We start from the raw sequence: 27241 nt of genomic DNA on the forward strand, positions 1-27241 counted from the left end.
TAAATCTATATATAACTCCATTGAATGACCTGCCGAGATAAATGCCGTAAATAGTTAGGGAAACTAGAATTGAAATTCTTTCAGACGGATCACCGTAAATTATCCGTGACACCAGGTGTTCGCTTTGAGACACCTGCGTGGAATAATCGTACGGCATGTCAAGGAACATCCCAACACCACTACGGGACGTATCTCTTTATGTTAACATGGGATCATTCATGAACCTTTTAGTATAACATACCCAACAGAAGTTAATTTGATAACAGTCAGGTCTGAAATACGGCAAGACTACTCTCAACGAATCTGTTAACAAGTTTCAGAGAGAATATTAACTTGTTAAGCTCCTCAATGTCCGGTAACAGTCGTCACGGTGACGTAATCAACACGACAGCTGTCACAGCTCTCCATCACCGTTACGGGTCTAATGACTCGGCGGTAATGTTCAATGATAGGCAATGATTGTTAACATGATATACGACTGGTAAATTCCCTTTGTATAACCGCTGATAAGGTAATCCATATGTCTGACCTTCAGAAGACCTTGACAACAGCCAACAGGGACTATTGGCATCTTAGAGAAACATCTCATTCTCATGATTGTATATGAATGAGAGATTCAATCATATTTTCTAGGTTACAAACTTAAATAAGAAGTTAACTTGGTACTGGTTTGGCCACGTTAAGCGTTTAAAGTTTCAAATTGTTGGTAAACGATTTAAAAAGCGAATTAGTTTGTTTTTTCTTATAATTAACACTGCAGGTACTTGAATACTGATAAACTATACGGATAACAAGTTCTTTTATTTTGTGAGTGCGACGTTTGGATACAAACCGTTGTCAAGCAGGACCTACATTTTCGAAGCTGTCTCAGCGCTAAGATAGCCGTCAGTTAATGGTAGCCTATAGCACTCACGACTATCTTACAGTCCCTCCTGGATTCCTGGATTTTCCTGGAGAAAATCGCGCAATTTACCTTTCCATGCAGAAAAACGTCTGGTGTGCGGAAAACACATTTTCGTGCAGAATCCGTGCAGAATTTGCCACTTTTTTCGGCCGCGGAATTTGCTTATTTTAAAAATCGAGTGAAACTGACTGACAGCCGAAATAAAAAGTAATGTCAAAAGAAGGATCGGTTACACATAAAACAAACTGACACATTTACTATGACAAGATTTTCAAAATAATCATGATTACAGATGCTTTATTAATAAAGCAAGGCTTAGGCATCGTTTCAAATAATATAAGATGAATTTGGCACTACAATTACGTTCTCAAAATCGATCATTTTGAAAACGATCATTTTGATTTCGTTTAAATATAAAATTGTTACTTGCATGAAAGCGGAAGTTGTTCATCTGCATCAAAGTTACAAATTAGAGGAGAGAAATAACATTTAGCAAGTGTTTAGTTCTCAAACACGGAAAAAGTGTGGTTGCTTTTACTCAGGATATGATGTGTACTGTCGACTTAACTTTATATCTGTTTTTGAGAATTAAACTATGAAGACTATGGTCTGTATAATGTTTTTGTTGCTCTTTCTAAATGTTTAACCGCAGAATGTTTTGCAGAACATTGAAAAATGGGATGCAGAATTTGCTTAAATTTACCTCGGAATCCATTAGGGATTGATCTTAGCGCTGTCCCCTTAGCGCTAAGAGAGCTTTGAAAATCTAGGCCCAGGGCTATGATATGTTTTTATTGAACGTACAACATAATTAGCATATCTGGCGTAATGTCTTAAATTTCGAGAGTTCGTAACTGAAATTTATAAAATTAAAACTTGAAAGTAATAACATTTTCACAATACTTCATAACAACTAGTGCTATTTAAATTACTCTTGTTTAAGCTACTCTTGTTCTAAAATTAACATACATATTTCTTGTGGCGTACGTACAGCTGACGTGAATATGCTTTTGTGTTACGGCAGGAATATGAAAACTACAGTTGTCTAAATTGATGACTCGCGTAGCTAATAAATTATATTAAAACCTCGTGAAAAGTGACAGAAAAAACACCACACCTTTTTCTATGTCACCTGTTCTTATTAATCCTATTACTCTCAGTACAGCTTGAATGTGTTTCTCGGCAATTAATATACAGGGAGAGCTCTCCTGGTATTGTTCAGGCATTGTTCGTGTGTCATCAATCAGGTGACAATACACCTGACAAAACCGACAATCTTATACATTGACAAGAGCATTCAATTAATCAACTTGTGTCTGCACGTGTTTAAGTTGAACTCGTGACTGATCGGCGGTCAATAATGATTCGTCACAACCCTTAACCATATTAACTGATGTGTATAATTTCATTATCACCGTCATTTTGCATTTGACTGCATTTGTTCGAAAAACGACCACCCAAACAAACAAACAAATGACGTATTTCAAGCTTCACTATTTGTTGTATAAGTGCGTCGGTTTGGTTTTACGCCTTATTTAGTAATACTCCACCAACACCATGACGGGGGGCACCAGAAATGGGCCTTAAACGTTGGGGAGGGGTGGGTGGGTGTCGAACCTGGGTCTTCGGCGTGACTAGCGAACGCTTTAACCAATATATATCACTTTTACCTCACCGCGGCTATATAAAATCCATTACTTTGCAATCTGAATTCACGCTTGGTATGTGAATATTTTGTAAAAAGAATAAAAATACTGAAATTAAACTGCAAACCAGCCCCACTGAGATTCCTGGGAAAATATAGTCTTACTTTGCAAAAGACTGTAGCATTTCAGAAAGGGCGTGGCGAAAAGGAAAGCGCTATTGTTCAGGAAATATAACTTTGACTAACCCATTTTGCCTTCACTCACGTGTGCTGTCCCTTATCCCAGCCCCCGAGACATGGCGATAGCATTTCCGCGTGCATGGCCACTCAGCGTTCACTGTGTCACGGCCACCTCTGACGTCCATCCTAATGTGGATGTACCAGATGTGCTTAGACTATCATTTCATCTCTGCTGCACATCCCCCGCAGCACGTATTTAGCGGCAAAGGTGCGCCCGATGTCCCAGTCATTAAATTTATTTACGATCCTGTGATATGGCCTGCATGTACACACTCACTTCCATATAGATATATAAATATCGTTTTTAATGTACTGGGATGGGATTAGCTATCTGTTGTATGACTTTATATGTTAAACTGATGTAACCCCTCTTTGATGTAACAGGGTAAACACCCGTGAAGATTCGAGCTAGATTGGATCTTCAGTAATCCATGCTTGTCGTAAGAGGCCACTAACGGGATCGGGTTGTAAGGCTCATTGGCTTGCTTGACGCATGTCATGGTATCCCAGTCACGTAGATGGATGTTCATGCTGTTGGTCACTGGATTGCTTACTCAACTCCAGAAACGATTATTTACTGAGTGCGGAATTAAACAACAAACAAACAAAACAAAACAGTGCATAGACGGGTAGTCAACGTGTCTCCAAAGACTTAGAAATGGCCTCATATATACTACTCAAGATCCTTGTGCAGGTAGGGGATGGAACTCTATGACTTACGACTAAAGGCAGAAGAGTTGCCATTTCTGTCATAAAATTTCTGAAATGTTCATTTTCAAGAACTATAAGCGACTTTTCGCTTGAAAACACAACATCTGACAGCAGACACGCTCTCCTAAAGCTTCACATTGCCGCAACATTCTTAAAATGTTCGTGTACATTCAACACGTCATAAGACGTTTCTGTCACATTCGGGACAAGACGAAAAGGTTTTCTTTTGCACCTAGGCTGTCCATATTTATTTCTGTGTGTCCCTTCCCCAGGCGAATAGCATGAAAAGTCTTTCATTTCCTTCAAATCTATATAAATATACTCTTACGGGTAGAGGCCCGTGAAGGTCCCGGGGTAGAATAGGCCTTCAGCAACCCATGCTTGCCATAAAAGGCGATTATGCTTGTCGTAAGAGGCGACTAACGGGATCGGGTGGTCAGGCTCGTTGACTTGGTTTACACATATCATCGGTTCCCAATTGCGCAGATCGATGCTCATGTTGTTGATCACTGGATTGTCTGGATAGCAGTAATAGTGTTGAGCGCGGTGTAAAACTAAACTCACTCACTCACTCTTACGTGAAGGGAGGTGGCACCGGCTGCCTAGTGGTTAAAGCGTTCAATTGTCACACCAAAGGAGCTGATTCCCCACATGTTTTTTTGTGAAACGTATTTCTGCAGTCCCTCGCTTTGACGCTGATTTAATATTGCTACCTGTAGCGTAAAACCACACTCACTCACTCTTACACTAAACGTACATTAATAAAAAGATAAAATTTAAATATAAAAGAAAAAGTTTCAAAGGTATATGACTCGATCCACATCAAACATTAATATAAAGACAATTACCAAATTGCTCTTCCCGGGTAGAGCTACACGTGAAGATCCAGCTACAATATTGATTTTCAGTAGCCGATGCTTGTCGTAAGAGGCGACTAACAGGATCGGGTGGTCAGGCTCGCTGACTTGGTTGACACATGTCATCGGTTCCTAATTTCGCAGATCGATGCTCATGCTTCTTTGAGCGGCAATTTAGAAGTTGGGGAGTACAAGATTGACAAACTTTATAGATAACAACTTATTTATTCCGATAGTTCGACGTTTCGGTACAGATTCATTCCTGTTTGACAACGGTGCAACAATCTGTACCGAAACGTCGCACTATCGTCATAAAGAAGTTGTTATCCATAAAGTTTGTCAGTCTTGATGCTCATGCTGTTGATCACTGGATTGTCTGGTCCGGACTCAATTATTTACAGACCGCCAACGTATAGCTGGAATATTGCTCTGTGCGACATAAACTAAACTCACTCATTCTCGCTGACTGAGATCGGAGAGAAACATATATAATGTATGGTTTGGCTTACATGACAAAGAGTCTGGCGAGAAACACATAGATCTACCTGCTGTGTTTTTTAGGGGGTTTCGTGTTCCAAATACGACTTGACAGTCTGAAAGGTTTCCTTGACGAAGATGTCACAGGCTTACATGCATTCCTGTCAATTAGGATTGTGACTCTTGTCAAAATGAGAAGGTGCAGGGATTATTTAACATGGGCAGGATGGAAGCATATGGGCGCGTCGACACAGCGGCACTTTCATCGTGATTTCATGTAATGCATCTCGCCCTCCTGTCATTCACAAGAGTTTTTAGTGCACCTTTTTACTTGTCTTTCAGTATTTTGTCCCAAATGATGTAATCCTTCTGTCAAGCCCCATAACGAATCCTAAAACATACGTTTGATTAATACCTCCATTTCAGCTGTTTTACATTCTTACACCTTTGGCGACATTCCACGAAAGAAATTAACAAGGGTGTGTTAAAAAATTCCGATCCGTATTTAACGGAATAAATATTCAAACAGCACCCAATGCCACATTCAGTGTACGTTTGCTTTAGGGTGAGTGGGTTTGGTTTTACGCCGCACTCAGCAATAATCCCACTACATGCCAGCGTCTGTAAATAATCGAGTCAGGACCAGACAATCCAGTGATCACGAGTATCGATCTGCGCAACTGGGAACCGATGACAAGTGTCTACCAAATCAGTGAGCCTGACCACCCGATCCCATTAGTCGCTTCTTACGGTAAATATAGTCACTTTTTATGGCAAGCATGGGTTGCTGGAGGCCTATTCTACCGGTCATTTTGCTTTGGATTCACTTCAGGTGAAGAGTTTGTTTTGCAAGGTAATTTTCCCTTCGATATTTGTGATTGACATAATAAAGGTTTTAGCAATATTTCATCAAAAACACGTCGGTGGACCAAGAAATGGGCTTCATGTATTGTTGGACACTGTGAACCGTTATAGGTGAAAATCGGTAAACAATTTGGGGCAGATGGCCAAAGAATGTTACCGTGAGGTTTTTGATTTAAACACCAAACAAACAAACAACAGACATAACCTTCCTGAACTATGGACAGGCTGTCTGTAGAGATATGCACATACCTTTGAAACACTAAACAAAAATAAAAAACCAAGAGAGATTTTGTGTCTATCCAATTCAAAACCGTAAGTATCGTTTTATTAACAAAATTACTCGTTTTTAATAAAATGTTCCCAAATTACATTTCTAAATCGCCGTCTCCAGGTTGAAACTTCTCCAACAACCAGCACATTCCACTGTGTAAATCATACCACTCTGCTTCTATAAATGTACCAGCGCTTATATAGTGTCAGGACGGGTCATAAATGCCACATGCGACAGCCCAAGATGCGCAATAATCATGAAGCACGTGCTAGGGCGTGGATTTCACTGCCACTGAGGTACCAATCTGCGTGCAACACCTGCTGCGCGTGCTAGTATATACTTGCCACTAAGATTGGGAATATTTGGACGAGGAAGCATCTATTTTGATTTGTGCCTCACCAGAAAAAAAGGAAACCTCAACGAAATGGGACATTTTCAGCAACGTTGGGATATATTTAGATCGTTGGGAAATAGCTTAAATTTCTGACAGTCAGTGGGCTCGTTATTTAAAATAAGGAGTGTTTAGCAATTAAATATCCAGTTGAAGCTTTAGCCCAGTCACGGGTTTGTTACTCCTGTGAGGAATCGAACTTGGTTACGGCGCGACGAGCAAACGCGGTAAACACTACACTACCGCTCTACATTTAGCATTTGAATTGAATTCAAACTCTCAGAGAGAATTATGATTATTTCCACGTTCCGTGTGCTGACAATACGTAAAACGTCCTATATAATTTCAAAACTGCTTTGGGTACTTTTAGCAAAATATGTTGATTGAATGTTATAGGTTTTGTAAGAGGCAATTTTAACGATGTTTGATATTTTATGGTACCATGCATTTTCGTACCTGACCTGACTTTGCATGTGTTTGTAACGTGCTAATGGCGGTACAGGGTACGCATACCTTTCGAAAACATTTCGTAATATCACGTATTAATAAACCCATGAAGACACTCGCTAGAAATGATCCTCGGCAAATCATGCGTCTCTTCAGAGGCGACTAACGGGATCGAGAGACACCAGCCATCGTATCCCAGTTGCAGTCGATGCTCAGGCTATTGATCACTGGGCTGTCTCTGTTAGACTCGATTATTTACAGCACGGTGCCATACAGGTGGAATATGGCTGAATGCGGCGTTACATAACAAACATATACACCGAACAAATATCAATTAAATAGGGATTTATAAAACATTTATATATAATAATAATATATAACATTAAGTGTTCATTTAAGTGTTCTCGTCACGATATGGCTGAGATATTGCCGATGTGACGTTAAATATCAACTCACTCACTCACTAATATAAACTGTTTCGTATAACTGTATTTCTCTTCATTTAATATGTATATGATCATTGAAATGATGTTTTTCGATATTATTTACTCTCTGTTATATTTTGCCGATACCAGCGTATAATTTTCGGAGCCCATTTCTGGTAGCAGCCTTGACGTTTTTTGATTAGTCGTAATATTACTCTTTCTCGCAATCACGTTAATGTTGTTATTGTGACATGTAATTATCTAAAGCGTAAATATCGACAGCAACGGTCTCTTTTCTTGTAAACTTCGAGTGTATGCTGGAAGGCAAGCTAATAATTTTTTTTATGAATGTCAAAGACTTTTTGCTGGGCCTCATAGCATGTGGTGCGTGTTTCAACTGGAAATACATTGTATTTAGCGATCGTAAACGAGATCAAACAGACGTTTATTACAATCAATCTTTTTAGCATTCATGAAAACGCTTTCGTAAGTACACAGGAAAAAAAAACGAAAACAAAACAACCATACATGGTAATTTATCGCCCAGTGCTATGAACCAAGAATATATTTACATACACTAAGGCATTTGGTTATATTAAGGAGATTTTTAAGAGGAAAGACGCGTCAGTGAGGTACAGGAAGGTCAAAGCCGGGGCTCGGACCATAAAGGGCGTTATACACGTTGATCGGGTGGTCAGGCTCGCTGACCTGTTTGACACATATCATTGGTTCCCAGTTGCGTAGACTGATGCTCATGCTGTTGATCACTGGATTGTCCGGATAGACCGCTGCCATATAGCTGGAATATTGCTGCGTAAAACTAAAACTCACTCACTATTTCTTTATAAGCGTTTGTTCGTTGTTCCGTAGCTCACTATATTGAACTGCATTGGTTGAGCAACCAATTGGTCTTCAGTAACCATGCTTGTCGTAAGTGAGTAAGTGGGTATAGTTTACATCGGGTTTATTAATAGTTCAGCAATATCACAGCGGGGGACTTTAGAAAGGGCTTCACTCATTGCACCCGTGTGGGGAATTGAACGAGTGAACGCTTTAACCGCTGCGCTACCCTATCGCTCCTTCATGTCCTTGGAGGCTTCTAACGGTGTCGGGTGATCACACGCGCTGACAAGCCTGACGCCTGCATGTCATCGTAAACCTAGCTGCGTACGTCAATTCTCAAGATGTTGATCACTTGATTTTTGAGTGCGATCTTAATCACACCGAACAGGTCAGAATGAAAGCTGTGCAGTGGCGTACAACGGATTATTACTCGCCCGTTGAAGATACTGCAGTGTAATATTTTTACGGCAATATTGCACTAGTGTAATACCGTTTGACGTATGACGTCAAAATGGTTCAAAGTTGTGACGTCACAATGCTAATGCTAATGCAATTTTACTAGCCCTTGTTTTACTCTCGGAAAGCTGAGAGTCCTCACACTGTGGGGAATTTCGCCGCAGTTTCTGTCAATGTATGTTGGCGAGTAATAAACAGAATACTAAACTCGCTTCCGTGAAATACCATTTTCATTAAACTCGTTAAAGATTCAGGATCAAACTCGCTCGTTTGATACCAAATCGTTAACTCGTTAAATGAAAATGGTATTACAATGAAGGTCGTTTAGTATCCTCTATATAGCTGTGCAATATTATACAGCTATATTTTCCACTCTGGCAATCGTATCGGTGAACTCCAGCTTATCTTTAGCTTTGTGCAATGCTGAGGAGCCGCTGGGTGGGTGTATACAGCTCTGTATCTAGGTAGCTGTGTCATTGTGACGAACGTATTATAAGGCCGAAGGGCATGTGCGTTTGGAAAACTGAAAAGATCCAGCCTAATCTTTCGATCTCACCTTAGGGAACTGACTAATTTTGAAATATTCATTCCTCCCTTGTTTCTTTTCAACGCGTGAGATGGCTGTTGTACGTATCAGATCGTATGCCATAAGAATACTTTGAACTTCAACGAAGAGTAGAGTGCGCCTTTTTTTATTTTTGTGTAAATATTTAAATATTTTCACACTAAACTTCTGTAAAAATGAAGAATGCATTTCTCGTAATAATGCTGAATCACTCCTCAGGGATGTTACCAGATAATATATTCCGGTGTTTAAATTACAGTATTATTTTAAAAGTTCGAATAAATTAAATCAACGCAGCATTAAATCGACTCTTGCGCCATCTACCGGCCAAACATTATTTCAAGCGAAACCCACAGAGTTATGTTCTTTGGAGCGCTCTTTGCAAATACCTTACGCACAACTTGTGATTGAAACCTTTTCGGCAAACGCTGACGACATCCCATGCGACAGTTTTCGATGTATGGTGCAAATGTTTACATTCGAGGTTTTCAGTTATTCATTTAAGGTATATGGACCAGAAAATCCAGTGATCAACATCGTGAGCATCGGTCTATGCATATGGGATATGATGACGTGTGTCAACCACGTCAGCAAGCCTTACAACCAAATCCCATTAGTCGTTTCGGACGACAGGCATAGCTTACTGACGGCCAGTTCTAACCCAGATCTTCACGGATCTTCACTGGTTGTAAGCATGGAAAGCACTGTACTGAATAGACGCCAATTGCTAAACGACTACCGTACCTGGGCTCTCATGCAAACGTTTCAATCGTCATCCTAATTTTAAACGCAATTCACTCTTTAGAAACAACACGTCACTGAAGTGACCTTTCTAACCCTGTTTACCAACAGTGAAAGATTTGTCAACAACATAGTAAGTGATTACGTTTCACATCCCATCTGCCGTCTGTCGACGTGTGCATGCACGTCATCAACGACAACATGGCCAAAACACCCAACCCACACAACATCAAACACAGACATGAACAACCTCTGTTTACCAATCCCTCAGCCGAGAAACATTATCAATGTCCAGTTCTCGCCATCTTGTTTTCAAAGATACTTCCGGTGTCGAGCTGTCATGTCAGGTCAGCATATACCCGTCAAGAGTCATGGACGAGCGTGTAAAGAACGTCTTCTTCTTGAAGAACAGGATGTGTTGTGTCCGTTGAGGGGTCCTTTCAGTTCATCATCTGAAACAATAACAGACCAATGGCGTGTTTGGTTCATGTTTGGGCGGAGGTGACAGTTTACGAATAGGATTAACTATCGACCTATCTTGTTTACCTCTGTCTGACAGATCGTCACAACTCTGGCTTCAGACGTTTGCTGGGATTTGAGACACATGTGTCATCTGTTACCGTCAAAGGGCAATTAGGGAGTAGGTCTTCGATTAACTCACTTTGTCGTCTTGTTTGTACTACATGGCTTCATTCAGCCCGCAACACTGACGTACTGACGTAAGCACGACTGGGTGTATGCTAGTCTGTCATACTAACAATCTGAAACAGTTAAGGTCTTGTTGATCTCTCGGACAATTTTATCCAACATAGGCCAAGCAAGTATAATAGGTATGTGCCAAGATGTTGGCTTCTTATTATATTTTGTTGAAGTCTCTTTGGATTTCTTGTTAAAAATGTTTTATCTCAGATAAAGATCACTAGTCGTTAGTCTAGGTTTCTGGTTTGGTTGAAGTTTCATCCACCGAAATTTTTACTGAATTTAACTGTAAGCATCGTCTTTTTCATTCCACTAATTTGATAAATTCAATTAATTTAATTTAAGACACTTCACAGCATTCAGTCAGGGTTCCATATGCCATCCTGAGACAGTGTTGGTCTCAAAGTGTTGGCAGACCGGGGAGTCATCAAAAACAGATGACAGTCAGTCCTTTTCACTGCCACCCAAGGCATTTAATACGTTTCAGTTGCCTTTTCTAATGAACGTTAACGATCAATGACTAGAAGAAGCATGAACAACGGCCATATCCGGGACCTAGCACTTTCAAAGTCATTAGACGTGTTACTTCTGAGAATTGATGATAGCTTGTCAGCAATTTTCAGTTTATTGGTGGCGGATGGGTAGTCTAGTGGTTAAAACGTTCGCTCGTCACGCCAAATATCACTGTTCGATTCCCACATTGCTGCGTTGTCAAGCCCTTTTCTGTTGCCCCTTGCTGTGGCGCTGCTTGATACCCACATGGACAGTCTATGTAAATATATGAGTAAAAATAGCAGCATCCAGAGTCTAGTGGTAGAGTCTGTTATGCGCCTGCGTTTTTAAACTTATTTACTGCCTGTAATATTACGTATTTAATATTTTCAAAATCAGGTGATGTCCCTAAAGCCCTGCTTTTAATTGAAGATGATGATGATTGGTGTTTGTGTAGTGAAGCGTACCAAATGAACATTAATGACGTGACGCAAGTTCATGCTGGTGTACATGTGTTTTGGTTTACGCCCCGCCCATATCGCATGAACTTATTTCAATAAAAGAGCATTACCTCGGTCAACTTTGACCAAAAACATACATTTTCATTCAAATTTGGCATTAGCTTGTTTTCTAGAGAGTGAGTGAGTGAGTCGGGTGTTTACGCCGCGTTTAGCAATATGGCAACAGTATACAGCAGGTGGCGTCAGAAATGAGCTTAACACATTGTACCCATGTGAAAATCGAACTCGGGTCTTCAGCGTGACGAGTCAACGCTTTACCCACTAGACTACCCCGCCGTCCCATTGTATTTGAAGGGGGAAGTCCTTTCCTCAAAAAGCTAATTTCTCCAAAATATGCATTTCAAGTTTGGCGTTAGTGCTATGAAACAGTATCTGGTGGTGATTACGATGAGGATGGTAATAAGTATTTATGAAAACAGCGGACACCCATGTACAGCAGCATGTCGCAAACTTGTTAATTTTAACTTTAAAAAGTACAAACAATTAACCACTCCTGTCCATGCACGTACACAGTGATTCTTGGAAATTGTTGATTTCGTCTCATTAGAAGCTATGAAAGTCTGACAGCGCAAGCGCGATGCATGTTAAACTCCATGTAGGGCCATCCATACAAGTCCATGTACGGTGTTGACAGGTGCGTGTTTATTGCATAGTGGCAGATGTGACACATTGAGTTACCTCCCCTGATTGCCGTCAGTCACTCAGTCCCGAACTGTCGTTCTCAGAGAAGGTGGCGCCGCACTCAGGGAGAATAGTTTGTAGGGCTCAGTGGTCGGTCTCTGGATTATGCCGAAACCACTCTCAGAACGGAGATCAGCTCCGATAACATGGTCTTCAAATCCTTTCGCCTGTGAAGTGAGTATTGCTACTAAAATGATAATGCTTTTAAAAAAATGACCAAGAGAGGTGCCAAGACTGCGCATGTTAATTGGTAACGGTTTTGATGTAGACCGACGGAAAATTCCGCCAGACTTCGTGTAAGACTTCTGTATACTTGTAAAAAAAGCCTAATATCAGGCTTCCTCAAGTTCATCAATTCTTTGTCTTACAGAATGTTATGAAAAATTGACTGAATTTATTTCTTATGCGGTAATGAGTTGTTAGAAATTCGAAACAGAATCCTTGCTTCTCATGTTTTGTAGATGTTTGTTTACTCGTGGCGAGTGAGCACTATGGCTACAAAGCTTCCACTCATACTCAAATACAAGAAACTAGGTTTTGCTCTAGATATAACACTAAATGTTGTGCCAGCATTTACCTTAAATAGCATTTAAGGACTCAGGACTATGAGGAAGCAAAGACACTACGATAACGCTAACGTGGTCAATGTGTGTTTGGTTGACAGAATTTGTTGAAAGCAAACGAGTTTTATGCTCTTACATGCAATAATATTTCATCCCTGTAGCCTGTGAGTAACGGAGGTCTTGAGTGAGTTACAGCCCCCTCAAACAGTATTCCACTAATCACGGCATTTCATCTTCAGTTTTGGAGAAGGGGCTGAGTTCAATCAGGTCTGCTCGCACCCATGATCACAAGTATGGTTGTGATCAAGAAACATACACGCAGCTAACAGGGTTCCAATTCCATGACGCTAGGATCTTGATCGTGTTGCTTCTACTGAAACTAACCGTAGATATACTGAACAGCAAAAGAAACGCAAATAGAATTACGGTAGCCCTTACAGATTGCCATTTCAAGGAAACTTTGTAATGTCTATGTATTCTGAACAGCAAAAGAACTCAACTCTGTTTTCTATCTGGTTTTTAAGTAGGAGAAATAAACACGAACGCTGACGGTTATGAGATATTATTGTTTCGAAACTTTTGCGTTTCTTTTGCTGTTCAGTATAAATACACGGTGAAGTCTCACTTGTATGATGCTGTGGTATGAGCATACTTTGTTTCACTGTTTTAGTACCAGCCGCTGAAATGGCAAACAGAATACAACTACGGAAATACGCCGAGTTCTTCGCCTGGGGCCAAGGCAACTTCCGGTCAAGGGCCAAGGCCATCAACTCAGACGGGTTCAAGGTCAGCTTCGTCATTATTCCCTAGAATTGGTTCTGGTGGGAACCTGGATACGATCCCTGAAGATCAGTTTCTGGAACGGGGAACAGATTTCCGTTTTGTCGGCGGTGTCAGGAACCCAGTGTTTGAAATGAGTGACCTGCAAAACCCGTTTCGTTCCCAAAACAGACGTTATTCTGAAAGTGACCTGTTAGATAGAGACTACGATCAGAACGGTCAGCGTAACGAGGCGCCCCACTTCCGGCGACAACAGTTAGGCCCTGATGGGAATGGCGATAGTGATCACGTGAATCGGCGAAGAGGTTTGTATGACCATGACCCACGAAGTGACCTGCGCAGAGACACGCGCAATGACCCTCGAAGTGACCCTCGTAGTGACATTCGTAATTCCCGTACTGATCTGCGACCTGATTCTAGAACTGAACTGCGCCCAGACTTACGTACGGATTCACGAAGTGACCTGCGCGGTGACCAGCGCAGTGATTCTCGAAGTGACCTGCGCGGTGACCTGCGTAGTGATTCCCGAAGTGACCTGCGTGGTGAAACTAGGAGTGAAGTCAGCGTAGGCGGAAAGAGTGCTAAAAGCGGGCGTAGTGAGAGCGTTGTGAGCGGTAAAAGTGACGACACAAAAATTACATCGCTCACCGCAAATAGTGACCGACGTCATGCGGGGTCAAGGTCGGGCAACGCACGTCGCCCAAGCTCGACTGCAAGTCGGCGTAGTGAGGAGTCCGCACGATCCTCATCACTGATTTCAAATAATAATAACAATAAACCTGAGCCGACAGTTCAAACCTCCAACACTATTGAGATCCCTATCGAGTTTATAGAAACACCCGCTACCCGCATCAAGAAACTGTTCGGACCTCTTATAATGTGTGTGCTGGTCATCACGCTAGCGGCGAGTCTTGGCGCCGCCATCTACTTCGCTACGGTTTTGAAAGGTGAGTTCACAGAATGTTTCTCATATTTATATCCTCACGAATATGATATCAATGCCTCCTCGGGATGTTTGGGGTAGAAGATGTCAGCTACTTGATGTTTCCTTGCCCATTGTTCTGCATTAACACTGAAGGGACTGTTCGGTATGGTATCTCAAGAGGCTAACACGGTAGTCCAGTAGTAATCCGGAATACTACACGCACGCACTCACGCACACACGCGCACACGCACGCAAGCTTGCAAGAGCAGCAATCTTGAGCGCGAATATTTAGTGTGGCCCGATGAATTGTCCTTATATCTCACATCACTTAACATTTTTTTTCCTGCGCGCAATACCAGCAGTGGTTAGAATATCGGCAAAAAATAAATTTTTTGAGTTCGGTATTGAGTTCAGTAACATCAGAAGTATCGTAACGTTGGCTTCAGCAATAATTTGAGCAATATAACAAATAATTAGATTAATGTAAGCACAATGTTAGCAGTATCAGAATTAGTACCAAAAATATCAGCAATAATTTAAGTTTAAGTAATCAACAAGGGCGGAATGATGCCTCAAACAAGACAATTCTAACCTGAAGGAGTTCCCTTGGGCCCGATGAGCGCTATCTTGTGTTCGAATCTTAGGTTCGATCACATTATATGTCTTGGCTTGACTACTAAGGCCTGTTAGACATGTACCTGAAAGATAACAATCCCCGAAACGGTGTTTCCAACATGCATATATTTTAGTCAGAGGGGATTTATTTTCATTCCAAAGCTTCCCCGACGGAGGGATAGCCCAGTGGTTAAAGCGTTCGTTTGTCATCTTGAAGACCCGTGTTCGAATCCCAACATGGTTACAACGTGTGAAGCTCATTTCTGGAGTTCCCACCGTGATATGGTTGGAATGGTGCTAAACCGTGCGTAAAATTAAATTCACTCATGTCAAATCTTCCCAGACATAGAAAGCTATATGGCGGCGGTCGGTAAATAATTGAGTCTGGACCAGACAATCCGGTGATCAACAGCATGAGCATTGATCTGCGCAATTGGAAACCGATGACATGTGTCAACCAAGTCAGCGAATCTGACTACCCGATCCCGTTACTCGCCTCTTACGACAAGCATAGTCACCTTTTATGGCAAGCATGGGTTGCTGAAGGCCTATTCTACCCCGGACCTTCACGGGTCAGACATAGTCCAGTCATATTGCTTCATACAATACTCTGGTCCACGATGCGGGAACACTGGTCACGGCTCGAGGCGACGTTGACGCGGTTTAACGTGACCCGGTCAGTGTACTAAAGCCATGTATAACATCTCGGTCACTGGTCTAACGCGAGATACCGTATGTTCTCGCGTGGCCTGGTGACACGGTAAACTGTAACCGCTTTTGGAGATGGGTGTCGACAGCAATAAAGTAACGCTGGTAAGGATTATACACATATGAAAGTGCCACGTGGGCAGTGTGTCTTCACAGGGCGTCACGTGCTTTTGAAAGAAAGAGGTCGGATATCAAGGGATCTGGAACAATAGAGTCTGTTCTAGATTATGATTAATTCAGGAGATGTAGAACTCGTTGTAAAATTCAAACCGCCATCTTCTTTATATTCCAAGAACGTAGTCACCCTGGTACTAACTGTATCGGGGGCGTGGGGTATCCTAGTGGATAAAACGTTCTCTCCTCGCACCAAAGACACGGGTTCGACTCTCGATATGGGTACAATATGTGAAGGACATTTCAGGTGTTTGCAGCTGTGATTTAGCTGTAATACTGACAAAAGTGGAGCTGGAATACTGACCTATAACTGAGCGAGCGAGTGTCTACTTCGCTTGTTTGCAATAGTCCAGTATTATGGCCACGGGGCAGCATGGCGAACGAACACTTCAACCACTAGACTACCCAACACAACACACAATTTCATTTACCCATTCCACTTAAATATCGATAGCAGATTTTGTCAAATCAATTATTCTCGTCTCCGACTTGAAAGTAGTGACCTTAATGCGCGCAAATGTGAAAGGCGTATATCTCCAACATCATCTTTGTCTGATGGCCATAACTGTGAAGACTCAATTTCGGTTTCGTTTTGAAACCCAAACTCTCCCTCAGTAGTACCATCAATTTCAGTGGACTCGTTTATTAATATAACAGGAGATTTGATAAAAACAAATAATTTGTTCATATGCCATATACTTTGTAATAATAGCTGGCATTATTTTTAATCACTTAAAAGATATTTTTCGTGGAAAGAAAGCTAAAAATGTTAACAATGTGTCAAAATTTATTAAATGCATCAATAGAAGTTCAGCTATAAATACATGTACTTAAATGTTTATATCACTCTCCAATGGCATGTATGTATATATATATATGTGTGTGTGTGTGTGTGTATGCATGTATGCACGTACGTACATATGTATTTAAGTGTATGAATATGTATAAATATGCATTATTGTATTCTACATCATCCTGTCTTATGTATATATCTCGCCAATGCCATCATGATGTATGTTTGTTTAAAAGTTGTTTTATATTTTAGTCATGCACCACCGTTGGTGGAAGTTGAGAAATAAATAATACCCTTCGAAACCTTCACACGCACACACGTCATCCACACTGTGCATCCATGATGACATGTTTACCCTTCCTTCTGTTGTATCCAGTAGCGATATCCATATAAGCTTATGCTTGTTTCCCCTTGGAGCGGTGGGGTAGCCTAGCGGATAAAGCGTTCGCTCGTCACGCCGAAGACCCGGGTTCGATTCCCCACATGGGTACAATGTGCGAGGTCCATTTTCTGGTGTCCCCCCGCCGTGATATCGCTGGAATATTGCTAAAAGCGGCGTAAAACCAAACTCACTCACTCACTTGTTTCCCCTTCATAGGAAATAAGAATGTTTAAATCATACAGCTGGAATATTAGAACAGCAGACCACTTGACAGTACTTCCCTGTAATCGTTGCAATAACATAAAAGATAAATTGGATTTTCTTGTTTCGGGTTGTTAGGACATCACATCAATAAACAATAAATTGTTATTTATTATAGAATAGGACATTTACTGCTTTTGTGCCCGACAGTAACGAATTGTACGGAGGCGGATTTATCGAGTGGTAGTTACTTTGTGGCTGCCATTCGGTGTGGCAGATGTCAGTGCCACAACACTGCCCGGAGCTGCCGTGCTTTCTGTTTTACGTGACAGCTTCCAGGCTCGTTACAGCAACGACAGGTTTCGGTCGCTAACCAAGGTTTCCGTGCATTTTGTTCGGTTCAGAACAAACTCTCAAACGATTAACAATTCAGTGTTATGAAAAGAATGACGAGGGTACACTTGTATTGCTGTCAAAGACGTAAAACCGTTCTGAAGTATGTGCGTATTTAAGAGTTTCCTGGTGAGGACACAGTGTGACTGAACGAGAAAGGCTTTACGCTGCTTATAGCAATATTCCATTATTACCACGGCAGGGGACACAAGAAATGGCCTTGACACATAATACCTTACGGGGATGCGAACCAGGATCTTCAGATTGGCGAGCGGACGCCTTGTCTATTGTCCATTCCAGCATCACAAATGCATTTCGGTAGGGGTCAGATTGATAAGAGGGAGTCGCGTACAATTCACTCAGAATTGAAGACTGATGGTAAGAACAACAACAACAAGCAAACAAAATAAATATAAACAAACTAAATACAAAAACAAAACAAACACACACACACCAAAAAAATAATCACAAACAAACAAATAATAATAAAACACAAGCCTCATGAACAGTAGTGTCGATCTGGTTGCCAGGATGGGTCTGTTTACGAAGGCATTACAGGATCCGGTGATCGTGGATTTGTATTCCACATTCATCCTTTTGGAGGTCTTCGACTTGTCACAGCACCATTCATGTTTTCTATATCCTTTCACCTTAGACCTGCACCAGTAACATTGGGCCGGCACTTAAATTTGAAATTCTATTCAAAGTAACTTTAACGCCCCAAAACACATGTGCTTGACATCGTGGATTGAGGTTGGAAAACAAATTTACGGGCGACAAAAAACCTACATGGTCAGTTGTACCATATGACATGGGAGGCCATTACATCATTCTGTGTTTCAATTTCCCGTCACGGTTTGATTGATAACACGGGAAATATTAAATATTATAAAAAAAGAACACAAAACAAAATTATAATACGACAAAAAGCACAATGCACTTGAAGTATTGGCATAAAGATCATAAGCCCTAAACTCATGTTTAAAAAAAATTATTTGCAGAAATGTTGTTATGTATAATCTACATATCTCTATATTTTTCTTTGCAGATGCTCAACAACAAACAATAGGTGAGATTATATAGCAATACGTATATGAAATACTTAACTTTCGGGGAATTACAAGTATATAACTATGATTAATTAAACGACAAGATTATTTTTGATAGTGATGCAACTGATTCGGGTATCAACGTGTTTTAGATTCTAAGCAGGTGGTGACATTTATATAATGTTAGTTATTTTCTTTCAAATTAAACTTTATACTTTCACTTGTCTAGCACATTATGCCAGATAAATAGATGATTCATTAATCTTCTTTGTTGACAGAACTTTACCAACATATTTTCTCATGATTCTTCATCAGGCTATTGTTTGAGAGAAGAATCAGTTTAGTTAAATGAAATCTGTCTTTTCTGATCAGTCAGTTTTAATTGTATGTATTTTTCAGAGATCTTAAGGGCACAGCTTGAGATGTCAATGTCAACGTCCGGCGTTAACGTCCAAACGTTAAGTTTGCGTCAGCGACAGAATCTTACTGAGTCTTACTGCAAACAGGTGAGATGCGTGCGTCATAGCAAGGTCAACCACACTGTGATTGAAGGACTTCAACACAGAGCCATTGTCTACACAGATGATTGAGTATGCTGACAATATGTAGAAAAAAACGTGTCGCAATCACAAACACCGGGACATTTGTCAGTTTAGTGGAATGCAGACAGGAAAATGTAATATTTTGGCAAGTGACTATGTGACAAGATTTTGTGACAGTTTCAGAGTAGATTCCTGTCTTTTCGACGCTAAAGTGGTTTGGGATGTTGGTTTGGCGAGTTTGGCGCATTTACTGTTTTGATGTTCCTCTGCGCACCTTGATGTGGTTTAAATCTAGATGAAATCCTTTACTGTACTCTGCCACGACCCGACTGTTGCTTGTCTCTGTATTAAACACACAGAGAAACGCACAAACAAATATAAAAACAAACTCACAAAACGTAACATAGTTTGATAGTGGCCTGTACTAGTCAGAAGATGTTGATTTTTTCCGTAGTTAAAGTGATTCTGTCATAACTTACGGCTGTTGCTATGCAGAACGCAGTCGTCATTTATGGGTGTTCGTAAACTTGTTTTGAGGGCATTTTTGTAAATTTCTCTTTTTAGATAGTGATAGAGAGTATTGAACAACGTACATATGTTACTAAACTGATACAATCATGCTTGTCAGCGTGAAACGTGACTTCCGTGCATATTATTTGTCTTCTCAGGGTAGACTTTGACTCCGTGCATATTATTTGTCTTCTCAGGGTAGACTTTGACTTTCGTGCATATTATTTGTCTTCTCAGGCTAAACTTTGACTTTCGTGCATATTATTTGTCTTCTCAGGGTAAACTGTGACTTTCGTGCATATTATTTGTCTTCTCAGGGTAAACTTTGACTCCGTGCATATTATTTGTCTTCTCAGGGTAAACTTTGACTTTCGTGCATATTATTTGTCTTCTCAGGGTAAACTTTGACTTTCGTGCATATTATTTGTCTTCTCAGGGTAAACATTGACTCCGTGCATATTATTTGCCTTCTCAGGGTAAACTTTGACTCCGTGCATATTATTTGCCTTCTCAGGGTAAACTTTGACTCCGTGCATATTATTTGTCTTCTCAGGGTAAACTTTGACTCCGTGCATATTATATCTCTTCTCAGGGTAAACTTTGACTCCGTGCATATTATTTGTCTTCTCAGGGTAAACTTTGACTTTCGTGCATATTATATCTCTTCTCAGGGTAAACTTTGACTCCGTGCATATTATATCTCTTCTCAGGGTAAACTTTGACTTTCGTGCATATTATTTGTCTTCTCAGGGTAAACTTTGACTTTCGTGCATATTATTTGCCTTCTCAGGGTAAACTTTGACTCCGTGCATATTATTTGCCTTCTCAGGGTAAACTTTGACTCCGTGCATATTATTTGTCTTCTCAGGGTAAACTTTGACTTTCGTGCATATTATTTGCCTTCTCAGGGTAAACTTTGACTCCGTGCATATTATTTGCCTTCTCAGGGTAAACTTTGACTCCGTGCATATTATTTGTCTTCTCAGGGTAAACTTTGACTCCGTGCATATTATTTGTCTTCTCAGGGTAAACTTTGACTTTCGTGCATATTATTTGTCTTCTCAGGGTAAACTGTGACTTTCGTGCATATTATTTGTCTTCTCAGGGTAAACTTTGACTCCGTGCATATTATTTGTCTTCTCAGGGTAAACTTTGACTTTCGTGCATATTATTTGTCTTCTCAGGGTAAACTTTGACTTTCGTGCATATTATTTGTCTTCTCAGGGTAAACATTGACTCCGTGCATATTATTTGCCTTCTCAGGGTAAACTTTGACTCCGTGCATATTATTTGCCTTCTCAGGGTAAACTTTGACTCCGTGCATATTATTTGCCTTCTCAGGGTAAACTTTGACTCCGTGCATATTATATCTCTTCTCAGGGTAAACTTTGACTCCGTGCATATTATTTGTCTTCTCAGGGTAAACTTTGACTTTCGTGCATATTATATCTCTTCTCAGGGTAAACTTTGACTCCGTGCATATTATATCTCTTCTCAGGGTAAACTTTGACTTTCGTGCATATTATTTGTCTTCTCAGGGTAAACTTTGACTTTCGTGCATGTTATTTGTCTTCTCAGGGTAAACTTTGACTCCGTGCATATTATTTGTCTTTTCAGAGTAAACTTTCACTTTAATGCATATTATTTCTCTCCTCAGGTGGATCTGTTTTACAAAGAAAGTTCCTTGTTTCAAGACACATATAAAAAATGCCAAGTGGACTCAATCACGTAAGTCGTTTTGAAACTAATAAACGATAGCAGTTTGTAAACACTGCCCGTGTCTTACTAAGCCGAAAGGCGTTTACAATGATATTCACGCGAATCAATTATTTAAATCAATTAAATCAATAAGAGGCATTTTTTTCAAACGGTATAATGCTGTCAAGTTGTGTGCAGTCATTTTCTCAACCATCACCATATCCTTTATAGGTTTTAGAAAAGATAGCTTGGATTCTGGACGTTTGGAAACATACAGTTTTGCAAATGAACCACATGGCTCATGGTTTGATATCACTCGTTGACCAAATATTCGTCTTGGTTTCAGGAACACCAAGATTAAGTTTACCCTGTTCTTTGAGGATGAGGAAGACAAGGCAACTACAGACAACATTGTTGACGTCCTGAAGGGCCGTGCTACAGATAGGGGCAAGTCGATGGTAGGTGCAGCTTCCCATCATATGCCTGAATCATTGTTTAGTTTTAATATTAATGGTAAATGTATACTGTTAAAACGAAGGAAAGGAACACATTATGAAGTGGTCATGACAGGAAAGTGAGTGGGTGAATGAGTTTAGTTTTACGCCGTTTTAGCAATGTTCCAGCAATATCACGGGATACCAGAAATGAGCCTCACATATTGTACCCATGTGCGGAATCGAACCCGGGTGAACACTTTAACCACCAGGCTACCCCGCCGCCCTTGACAGGATAGAGACAGTGCGGTTACAGTCAAACGATTGTGTCAAACATTTATATGGTGAACAAACGGTGGTCTCAAAGTAAAGGCTGACACCATGTCCATTCCTTACTTAATCATCCACTTGTGGGTGTTCATGCTGTTGATCACTGGATTGTCAGGTCCAGGCCCGATTATTTACAAACTGCCGTCTTATGGCTTGAATATTGTTGAGTGCGGACGAAAATAAAACTCAGTCATTTTGCGGTTGATCTTCGGAAAGGCGTTTTTTTGTGATTGTATGTGAAGAATTGTTCTTTTGAGTAGTGTACATCGAAAATATACCAGGGCCCCGTTCACAAAGCTACCTTTGTTACGACTGCCGTCTGTGTTGAAGTAAAGGGGTAGGGCAGCTCTTTGCATCAGGCTTGTAAACCTGTAATGGCATACATTTGAAGTACTTGCTGTATACCAGAGAAAGTATTTTGTAATCAGGAGTTATTGCGTTGTGTATCGAAACTATGTAGCGTTTTCAGGTTCTTTTCCATGTTATTGACAGGTCCAGATAAACCAGTTGAAACTGGATATTGACAGTGCCAAGGTCACAGTAGAGAAGGTCAATGATGACGAAGAATTAACGTCTACATTTGCGACACCTCCGTCGTCTAAATATTTGACGACGATTACGACAACAAAGTCAACTTCATCTGCATCAACGTCATCGCCTGTCGTGACGTCATCTGCCGCTTCTGTTACACATCAGCCCCGATCTTCCAGTAAGAATGTTAGATCTCGTTTCGAGTGAGTGAGTGAGTGAGTGAGTGAGTGAGTGAGTGGGCCAGATTCAGTAGTGCTTCGGACAGTGCTCTCGCATAATAACAGTGCTCTCGCATAATAACGGTGCTCTCGACTGTGAACAAAGCCAGTAAACTCGGTAGCACGACCGCATGAATATGCAAATGAGTTCAGATTTCAGGAGCTCTTTTGAAGCCCAGTACATCGACTCTGAAACTAAGACATCAAATCACTACACTACTGACTCATCTTTAGGCTGGGTTTCTTTTGTGTAGGAATTTCTGCTGGCTTCAAATAAAAAAAATAATTACACGATGAATCGTCACTGAACGGTTGTAATCAAACACAGTTTCTAAAGTAGCATTATGTGAAAATATTGCATAAAACGGATATAAAAGTGAAATTGACAACCTGGCGATTTTTGTTAGTAAATGCCATATATATGTATATATATGTATATATAAGTAGAAATAGATATACATTAAGAAGAAAATATGTATTTGTCTCGTATAATTGTTATTTGACATATTGTACATACATTATGTGCAAATTGTTTCTTATAATCAAACACTTTCAAAAAAAATTCTTTTTCTAAAACTAGTCACGAAATACCAGGTGGGTGTGTACTTTGTTTTCTACGTCAGAATATTCCTCTTAATCTCATAATAATCTCATTACCGTCACATTAAATAAATACACTGTAGTGAATGCATAAATCAGGTGAAATGTTTGTATGTTCCAGCACCGGACCCATGTGCTGGAAAGACGGGCGACTACATGCAACATCCCCGGCAATGCAACCTCTACATTCAGTGCCTCAACGGTGAGAGTGTACTGTTTACCTGCCCGACGGGCACGGTGTTCAACATCACGCTCAAAGTGTGCACTGTCAAGAAGGACAACATGCAGTGTACAGGTAAGAATAAACAGCTTTGGAAAGTATATATATATAAACTGCAAAATTGTTGACCTGTTATGTCAGAGTTGAGTTAATGTAAATATTTGAAGTCTAACACCAATCGAAAATATTCTTCCATTAAACCATTAGAACCATCTCTACATAAATACAGTCAGGCACCGCTGTTTCAAAGTTGACGTACGTGTCAGGGTGTCGACATAACAGAAACGTGACTGAAATTATACAGAAAACGCAGGTTTGCAAGCTTTTACTTCGAATTTCGAACAACCGTAATTTCGGTACATTGAAATTTCGACACAACTGTTTTCAGATTTATGATAATCAGGAGTAGATCAATTCATGATGCCACGAATAGTTAAATTCTCAGTAAGACCACCTCAACCTTTTGAGAAAGGATGGGTGCACACTGTTGAGAAATGCGGGGCTGCAGTTTCAGTTGTCATCTAACAAAAGGGGACAAAAGGGGAATAAGGATAAAAGGCGACTGTGCTTGTCGTAAGAGGCGACTAACGGGATCGGGTGGTCAGGCTCCCTGACTTGGTTGACAAATGTCATCGGTTCCCAATTGCGCAGATCGATTGTCTGGTCCATACTCGATTATTTACAGACCACCGCCATGTAGCTGGAATATTTTTGAGTACGGCGTAAAACTAAACTCACCCACTCACTCACTTAAACGGCCATCATTACATATGTGACCTTGACCCTTCCAGCCGACCCCTGGGACCCCTGCAAGTCCAACAGCGAGCAACAGTACTACCCCTACCCGGAAGACTGCAGGCTTTTCTTCCAGTGTCAACACAACAAATCAATAGTTCGTGTGTGCCAGAATAACCACGTCTTCGACTCAGACCAGCAGATCTGCGTCCCTCCGTCCCTCGATGTCAAGTGCCCCTCCCCTGCCATCCCTTCTCCTCAATCCCTCATCACGCCAGTCAAGCAGACAACAGGCGACAGTCACGTGACAGGAACGACAAACAAAAGCGGAACCGGAAGTACAACTACCCTGCCACCTATAAAATATCCAGGAAGACCAGGTTGGTTATGAATTCAGCTTTTTCTTGAGTCAAGGGAGGTAACATTGTCTCAGTGAGCTAGCGCTGGCAAATAATACGAATTTAGAGTCAGTTCTTAGAAAATATTCCTTTGATGGCAAGTTTAGATGAGCTCCATTATAGTAGTACTGTGTGTTTATGAACTAGGTTGTTCCTGGAAACTCAGACGTGTTAGAAATGGACAGACGTATTTGTTAATGGGGTGCGCGTGCATGGACCGGTAACGTGATATTGACGGGGTTGTTTGTCTGTACAGGCAGGTCCTGAAACTGACGGCCCCCTTTCATGGAAGTAATTTGCATAGCGATCGTGGAACATTGGGTCTAGTGGGTAAACCTTTCACTCTTCAATTCCATGAAACCTGTTCGATTTCCATCATTTGTGAACTCCAGTTCTTGTGCCCCTAGCCGTGACAGTCATGACGTCGTTTTAAACTTGGCGTACAGTCCAAGTTTGAAGTATTCACAAGGCAGGACTCATGAATTCGTCGCTTAGAAGACTTAGAAATAAAATATAATCTCTTCTCTTGCAGCATACTCTTCAACTCCCTGTGCTGACGGCACCAATGGCGGATTATACCCTGACCCTTCCAACTGCAGTCGTTACATCCTATGTGAATACAAAAACGAAAGAACCATGTCATGTGCGAAGGATCTCTACTTTGATCCAAAGATCAAAGTCTGCATACCTCCCAAGAATGACCTCAATTGCCCCGACATACGACCATGTGAGGATAGCGACCAAGGCTTTTTTCCCCATCCGCGAAAGTGCAACAAGTTTATCATGTGCAACGACGGAAAGGAGGTTATACAGACGTGCATGCATAGCCTCGTTTGGGACCCACGCGTGAACTCTTGTGTTCCAAAAACGAACTCTATCAGTTGCCCGGATGAAGACACGTGACTATAATGATGACGTCACCCTGATGTGTATCTGTGATAGAAGACATGTTAGAGCGGGACTCTAACTTTAATATATTCTTCCGTGTTGTGATCAGTTCTTTATTCAGTGAATGTGTTGTACGTTTTCTGAACAGGCACAGTCGGAGTAATTCAGTAGAACTGAATTCTTGCATTCATATTGTACATTGAATCACGGCTAGTGACTCCCGGGATCATGAGTCAGAAAGTGCCAGAGCATCCTGTGCTGATCATGAGAGGCGAGTAACTAGTTCGGGTGGTCAGATTCACTGACATGGTTAGTCGAGTGTCAGTATGGGCCTTTGCTCATGATATCAAAAACTGGATTGACTGAACGAGATAACGGACCACTGTAGCGCAACTAGAACGTGAGACGTTACGAACCACACACACGAACAAATGATATAAAAAGCTGCTACAGAAAGCAAATATATGTCCTACGGGTTGCTGTTGTGTTGCTGTGACGACATATATTCATGATGACAGTAAACAGCACAAGGAGAAACCATAGTAAACAAAAACATTGTGAACAAATTGATAAATCCAAAGCCGTTAAGATTCCTCGTTAGAAATTTAATTTAGTAACATTAGAAATACCAGTATCGCTGAATAACCTGATGATATTTATATATACTGACCAACAAAAGTAACGCGATTTTCGAAAATATGAAACGTAAGTGTTCATGTTTATGTCTTCCATTAAAGAACTTGACAAAAAAGCCAGAGTTGTGTTTCTTTTGTTGATCAGTATACAAATACGCGTACAAAGTGTCTTTGATATGACAATCTGTGAGGGCTACCTTAATTCTGGTTTAGTACAGAACAAGTACTTAAGTTACCTATCCCGATGTATATGACGTCATGAAACCCATCAAAGTTCATTGTCCACTGTATGGATGCATGTTCTTTATGTTCCTGGGTACAATGTGATGTTTTTGATATATTATTTGTCACTGTTTATGTTCACTGTTCTATTTATGGAATAAAACCTCCGTGTTAACCTGATCTTGCTTTTATTATCTCATGAAGCTGCTCTTGAAGCTGCTCTTGAAGCTTGGCACCAGTGAGTGAGTGAGTGAGTTTAGTTTTACGCCGCACTCAACAATATTCCAGCCATATGGCGGCGGTCTGTAAATAATCGAGTCTGGACCAGACAATCCAGTGATCAACAACATGAGCATCGATCTGCGCAATTGGGAACCGATGACATGTGTCAACCAAGTCAGGGAGCCTGACCGCCGGATCCCGTTACTCGCCTCTTACGACAAGCATAGTCACCTTTTATGGGAAGC

General features: G+C 40.9%; 1 protein-coding gene across 2 annotated transcripts in view; it reads left to right on the forward strand.

The window, feature by feature from the left end:
* The window catches only part of LOC137281775 (uncharacterized), a 30589-nt gene extending 3635 nt beyond the window's left edge, over nucleotides 1-26954 (forward strand). The window contains exons 1-10 of one of the 2 annotated variants that reach the window (XM_067813390.1): nucleotides 12255-12404; nucleotides 13464-14520; nucleotides 18813-18833; nucleotides 19213-19319; nucleotides 21523-21593; nucleotides 21910-22021; nucleotides 22820-23036; nucleotides 23798-23971; nucleotides 24688-25011; nucleotides 25562-26954. In XM_067813390.1, the coding sequence (XP_067669491.1) occupies nucleotides 12336-12404; nucleotides 13464-14520; nucleotides 18813-18833; nucleotides 19213-19319; nucleotides 21523-21593; nucleotides 21910-22021; nucleotides 22820-23036; nucleotides 23798-23971; nucleotides 24688-25011; nucleotides 25562-25932 (2523 nt within the window). In that variant the 5' untranslated portion in view covers nucleotides 12255-12335 and the 3' untranslated portion in view covers nucleotides 25933-26954. Of the gene's footprint in view, nucleotides 1-12254; nucleotides 12405-13463; nucleotides 14521-18812; nucleotides 18834-19212; nucleotides 19320-21522; nucleotides 21594-21909; nucleotides 22022-22819; nucleotides 23037-23797; nucleotides 23972-24687; nucleotides 25012-25561 lie in introns of those variants that run through there. The other variant, XM_067813389.1, reaches the window with a different exon arrangement.
* The last annotated feature ends 287 nt before the right edge of the window (nucleotides 26955-27241 follow it).

The sequence above is a fragment of the Haliotis asinina genome, chromosome 4 (assembly GCF_037392515.1).
Source record: "Haliotis asinina isolate JCU_RB_2024 chromosome 4, JCU_Hal_asi_v2, whole genome shotgun sequence".
Lineage (NCBI taxonomy): Eukaryota > Metazoa > Mollusca > Gastropoda > Lepetellida > Haliotidae > Haliotis > Haliotis asinina.